This window comes from Tasmannia lanceolata, unplaced genomic scaffold, assembly GCF_043159265.1.
Source record: "Tasmannia lanceolata isolate RefF3 unplaced genomic scaffold, GAP_Taslan_0.1 ptg000013l, whole genome shotgun sequence".
Classification (NCBI taxonomy): Eukaryota; Viridiplantae; Streptophyta; class Magnoliopsida; order Canellales; family Winteraceae; genus Tasmannia; species Tasmannia lanceolata.
In genome coordinates, this window is record NW_027518690.1 from 50,226,525 (window position 1) to 50,232,828 (window position 6,304).

The 6,304-nt window shown below is 39.5% G+C and overlaps 1 protein-coding gene across 1 annotated transcript; it reads right to left on the minus strand.

Moving 5' to 3' along the window:
• Positions 1-293: 293 nt before the first annotated feature.
• Positions 294-5,013, minus strand: LOC143890488 (Acid phosphatase/vanadium-dependent haloperoxidase-related protein). Its single transcript, XM_077395195.1, has 2 exons — positions 4,207-5,013; positions 294-658 (listed from the first exon to the last, which is right to left on the minus strand). The coding sequence occupies exons 1-2, from the start codon at positions 4,897-4,899 to the stop codon at positions 497-499; spliced, it is 855 nt and encodes a 284-aa protein (XP_077251310.1). The 5' UTR covers positions 4,900-5,013; the 3' UTR covers positions 294-496.
• Between the last annotated feature and the right edge of the window lie 1,291 nt (positions 5,014-6,304).

The following is a 6,304-nucleotide window of genomic DNA, read 5'->3' on the forward strand; positions in this document are numbered from 1 at the left end:
GTCCCGCTCCTATCTCTAAAGGGCTGTCTATTGTCTTCAAGCCACTCGGGCTAGCTACCCTGCTATCTCTTCAAGCCACTCAGGCTAGCTACCCTGCTATCCCTTCGCTGGCTTACGTCTCACTCAAGAAAGATTCTCTATGTTCTGCTGAACCTACGGGCCTTTGAATTTTGAGAATTGACTTTGAGTCCAAAACTGATTATTGAACTCAAATTTTGTTTAATTTTGAAAAAGAAATAGCTATTTGACATAGCTTAGAGTGTATCGAATCATTTTGAAAAAAATCAAGAACACATCTCAAAAGTTCCTTTTTTAATTACTTTCCGAATGCATTTCCACAGTTTCATTTTAGTCCTGCCAATCTCAGGGAATGAGAGATACGCAAACATGGTGAAACAGGCAGGTCCAAACTGTTTTTTTTTTTTTAAACACAGCTACATTGAAACAAAATTCCACAAAGAACAGTAACCTTTTTTCAAGTATCTATAGAAGCACTTTACACAGCAATTAAGCAACCTTGACAGCAGACACAAGCAACCAAGATGCCAAGAATAGCCCCAGCAATGACCTGAGACGGAGTGTGACCAAGGAGTTCCTTGAGCTTCCTTTGACTGATAGGATGCCCTTGAAACAAGTCCTCAACAATCATATTAAGAACCTGCACACACCAGAAATTTTTAAACCAGCCAGTAGAAACCATTTAACAGGTTGCAAGGTATAAAAAGCATAACTAGTCCAGACGAACCACCAAATCAATCACAACGTGGAAAGAGTTTAAATTATTTTGACTATGTACAATTTGAAAAGTTCCACGGTTGATACAGCAAAGCACCAAAATATAGAAAGAGAAGTACAAGGGAAAGAAATAGTTCACAGCTGAATGCAGAAACTGACACTAGAAATCTAAACGAACTATGGTAGACTAACAACAACTTGAGAATTGTGCTGAGCCCTCACTACAATTTGAGAGGCGTTTTGGAAATTTCCTCTTATGTTCTACTATACTCCATTCTTTTTACATCCCTATACTATGCTCAGTAAGTTATAACTAGAATGTTGAGACATTAAGTCTCAATGCTATTGAATTCTTAGTTTAGACATCAAATAGTCCTCACCTCAAACACATTAAACGAATCATTGGAGGAACTAGGATATAAAAAAAGGCACTCGTCATGATCAATGTTGCTATGAAAATGTCAAGGATCCCATTGCCAGGAGTACATCAGGATTTTTTTTTTGTCCCGGGGAAGCAATCGGATATCATGGTCCAGTAAGTATAACTTTTTGCTGGCACTCAAACAAAAGTAGAACTTTTTGCAAGATCAAGTGGGGAGGTAATATGACAATCCATGGGAGCATCATCACTTCCCTGTTAAGATAAATTTTAAAGAGAACAGTCAATTTACAGTTGAGTCAGTTGCAATGTATTATACTATTATGATCATAGCTGTGTAAGTACTAAACATCTCCTTCCCACTGAGAAAAACATAACGGCAACCACAAATATAAAAATAAACCTGAAACCTAATGATACGGAAACACGCCAAAGTGTTATTAAGACTTATTACATGAGAAAAGACAAATAAAAGATGGCCCAACAAGGCCAACTAGCTTTGACATGATGATGTCAACGCATGCCATTGTTAATGTCAACAGAGGGGCCGTGTAATCAAAGCTGAGTGAAATGCTGCATGGCCTTTTTTTATTGAGGAATTGTTTGAGCATTTTTTCTGGAATTTCTAAGTATACTATGGTAGATTTAGACATTTCCTATTTGGAATAAAAATCTCGCTTTTGTGCCTTAATGTGCTAAAAATAAGTGTGTTGAGAATAGATTTTGAAGGGATTTTATAGGTTTTAGACTATTTTCTTATTAGGCGATAGGATAGTGTTGATTTTCTATATAAATAAGGGCTATAAGAAGCTTCATCAACTCTTTTGGGGTATCTTATTGTCAATACAAGATTACTGTTTTCAGCACCAAGTATACCAACCTTTGATGAGCCTTCCCTCTCCAGATCATGGCTACTACTACATGTTTTCTTCTTCTTCATGTCGAATGCTTGGAGAAATCTATGAAGCTTGTTTTCCTCTAGGATTTGAAACCACATTGCTGGATTTTTATGAACTGAATCAGATTGAAACTTATTTTGAGTGCTGCAATGGATGAGGAAATGGCTGCTCTTTAGAAGAAGAACACCTAAGAACTGGTTTCCTTACCTCATTAAGCGTGTTGTTGGGCGAAGGTCGTCTTTTCGGTGAAACACAAGGCACATGTCTCCATTGAATGGTACAAAGCTCGGGAAGGTGTAAAGGAGTTTACCCAAATGTATGGTTTAGACCACAGTGTCACATTTGCTCCAGTGGCTAAGTTTTCTTCGGTTCTTGTAATTATGTCCATATAAGCATATTTTGAATGGCTTCTCCATCAATTTAAAATTAAGAATATGCCGCCTTCTCAAGTATGTCGCCTTCTCAAGTCCATCTACAGGCTCAAACAGCCCCGTTGAATCTGGTGTCAACGTTTCAGCCGCAACAGCCTCATGATTGGTTTCCTTCATTGCCAATCACACTCGGTTCATCCGATCTGGATCTACTGGGAGGACTATACTTCTAGTTTAAGCTGATGATGAGGAGTGTCGTCACTGGGGATGACTGTGACTTTATCTCTAATGTAAAGTCTGGTGACCGTGACTTTTATCTCTAAGGCAAAGTCTGATCCAGCAAGTGTCATTGATGTTAAGGACCTGGGTCCTCTGTGATACTTTCTAGGCATCAAGGTTGCCTGCTCCCCTCGGGGATTGTTCCCTCTCAACACTGATATGCGCTTGATCTTCTCCTAAACACTAGCATGTAGGATGTCGTTCATCTAGCTCTTCGGTTTGAGTAATTTGATTGATTACTCAAACTGATATCTTAAGATTTTTTTGAATGATATCTCAAACTTAATAAATATATGATTTATCGAGACAAGATGATGAGTATCTTAAATGACACCCAAATGATGATGGTTGTTTTGATTTTTGAGTGCTTTAACACTACTCATGAATGGACTGATCTCAACTCAACTAAGCCTTTGTCCCAAACTAGTTGGGGTCGGCTAATGAATCCTTTAGAAAATTATCATGAAGAAGGTGAAAGGATCTACCTGGCTCAAATTGACGAAGTCTACTCATGACACTAGTTGGGTTCGTCTACATGAATGGACTGATCTCCCCTTCAAAAATTAGGAAAAGACTAAGGTAGAAGCTTTATGCTTGGTATGCCATGTAATGTGCAACAGAGCCAAACTTCAAAGCTCTAATTGACCTTCTCCTCTAACAAAAGTAGACTCTCCGAAGAGAGGGTCAAATACAATTTGGATGTGAGGGAAAGGCACACCATTGGGCGGAGAAAACCAACATAGAGATGACCCAAATCTTGGAGGGAGATTGAAACCAGCGACATTTTCACTAATGAATTTTGAGTGAACATCAACCTTCAAACCTGGTTCATGTTGGGGGTAAATATGCCACCCAGTGAGAAGCTAACACGTGGCACACAGAGACCTAAAGTCACCGAGGGTAAAAGGGTAACTTCAACATGCTTTCAGAAACCCTAAAAACCCTAGCCACCTCAGCAAGATAAAATCAGAAACCGATATTCCGGAAACCGGCCTAATCAAGAGACCCGGAAAGGCAAGATTCCTAAAAGACTGAGTACTCTAGTCTATAAAAGTGGGACAAAACTTTGAGGTATGCATCTCATAATACATCACTTTCATATTCTTAAGCAATCAGAGAGCTCAGCTCGTACTGTTGCCGCCTCTAACTGAGGCACACTTTTCTGTGTTCACAGGTACAGCTCATCTTCTGGGAGCCAGCACAGCACAGTCCATTCTCCGAGAGCCCAGTCCAGATTTCAGCGCCAACAATTCAAATAAAGGATAAAACCAATTATGCATAGAACATACACATAAACCAACAATAGCAAATGTTAAGATGAAAATAGATATCTCAAAATTTCAACCAAAAACACAACAAAACTTGAAATTTCAAAACAGTCTGTTTCTGTCTTATGTACTTCAATGAATCAACACAAGAGAACTTGAAATTCCCAAACACTCTGTTTGTGTCTTATGCACTTTAATGCAAAAAAAATAAAATGAAAATGACAGTTATTTCACCAACATAAGCAGACCCAGCACAGAAAGCCAAACACACATACCTCTGCTTGCATTCCGGCATGCCGCCGGACTCCGATCGCATCATACATGACAATGAGGCTAAACCCTAGACAGACTGGAAACAATGAGTCCCCAACTCCATGACAGAGCGCCACTGACGTCGTCAAAGCCATACACAGCGCCGAATGCGAAGATGGCATTCCCCCTGAACTAAATAGAATCCTAGAATCCCATTTCCTCTCCACAAAGAAATACAAGAACAATTTCATCGATTGTGCAATCGCCCACGCGATCAGACCCGATACGAATGTCGGGTTCGCCGCCAGAGTCGCCATCATAGGGCTAATTCGAACCTTAGCCATTGCAGTCGTGCTCATTAGGGCCATACCAAACCCCCCACATTGCAAATAATCACTATCTTTTCCATTTGAAGAAACCCATTTCGAATTTCTCATTGCAAAATCGCTGTTTCCAATGAAATCTTTGATGTTCTGCAAAACTGGGACTAAAACCCATAAGGGATTGAGGGGTAGACTGTAATTGCATGGATTTTGGTGGGTTTGGGGATTTGAATGTGTTTTACAGGAAATTGAGAAGGTGGGGTTTCTGGGTTTTTTAATTTGGAAATTGAATTTGAAAAAGGTGGGTGGTTTTCGGTTCAATAGTTCAGTTCTAGGGTTTAGATGGTTGGGAATTGAAACCCTAGAAGAGGTGGAGACATTAACGTATTCCATGAGAGAAGCTACTTATCTCCTGCTGCATTTTAGATATAGAAAGAGCGGTTGTGGAGAAACACAACTGAAATGTCAGATTCTAATCCAAGTTTTCTGCTTATAATATAGCGAATATACCTTCGGGAAGTGATATATTCGCCGCGTCAGAGTATACTCTACGTCTCTACTTCTCTTTTTACGCTAGTTTAGATGCCCTTAAAATTAGGTACGACACCATCTCAGTTTGTCCTATATGATATGACTTGCAAAACCAAACAAGACAAAGTGACACCGTGGTGGACTGCTGCATGGCTAAACTTATGGGTGTCAATATCAATGCTTTTTATGGTTTTCCACTAAATGCCATCATACATTAGACAGTGATGAGCAATTTGGAACCGTTCATTTTGTGGGGCCATCGAAGCATTAACATGGAAATAATATTTCGTGAGTGGATTCGAGCATCTAACTTGGAAAAGAAAGAAAAAGGTATATAATATGGAGTTTTTATATGGTGTAAGCCCTTATAGACCCGTATTTTTTAAAATATACTGTACGGCCAAACTATAGGATGATCCAAACTGTCCATGTGATGGGCCATAACATAAATAGGTTGTGCCCAAAAAATCATTTCTATAGGATAATCCCAACCATCCAATCTATAGACTAACTGCATATTATGGAAACCTCTATAGATCGGACGGCTAGGATCTTCCTATAGAAATGATTTCTTGGGGCATAACCTATTTACGTTGTGTTGCATACTTCCATCACATGGACGGTTTGGATCATCCTATTATGCGGTCCGTACGGTACTTTTTGAAAAATACGGGACGATAAGGGCTTCACCGTATAAAATCTCCATACGAAGCGTTAGCATGCTTCAATTTCTCTAAGCAATTGTGGGTACAGGTCAGGCCCAGGGGTTTAGCCTCTGGCTCGATGGTTGTGGCTTTGTATCTCATCCTTGAGGTCCCACGTTCAATCCCAACTTCCCTAGCAAAAAAATCTACGTATCAAGGGCTTAGGCTGTCCAAAATAAAAAGGGGTGAATATATCACTTCCCCGGAATAAGGTTTAACGTATCAAGGGCTTAGGCTCTTCCAAAAGAGGTATTGTTCATGTACCTTGTTTTTTCCATCCAAATAGGGGAAATGATATCAGCACAACCATGCTTAGATAATTGCACAAACACAGGTTGTCCTTTCCTTTTTAATTTCTTTGTAAGAGTTTTTTGGGAACAGTAATAACTATTGACACAGCTCTTTAAATAATAACAGATAAGATGTGATAGTGAAATTATCAAACATGGTTGTGCTGATATAATTTCCCTTTCCCACCCTAGTCATTTAGATCATTAGGTGGGACCGACTATGGGTAGGTCATGTCTAAAAGAGACGAGACGACCCCACTTTTACTCGCGAAT

Excerpts from the sequence above, each read along its gene's own strand:
- LOC143890488 (XM_077395195.1), bottom strand. The coding sequence starts at position 4,899 with ATGGAATACGTTAATGTCTCCACCTCTTCTAGGGTTTCAATTCCCAAC. Across the intron at positions 659-4,206 it reads ATGCCGGAATGCAAGCAGAG|GTTCTTAATATGATTGTTGA; the intron begins GTATGTGTGTTT and ends TGGTGTGTGCAG.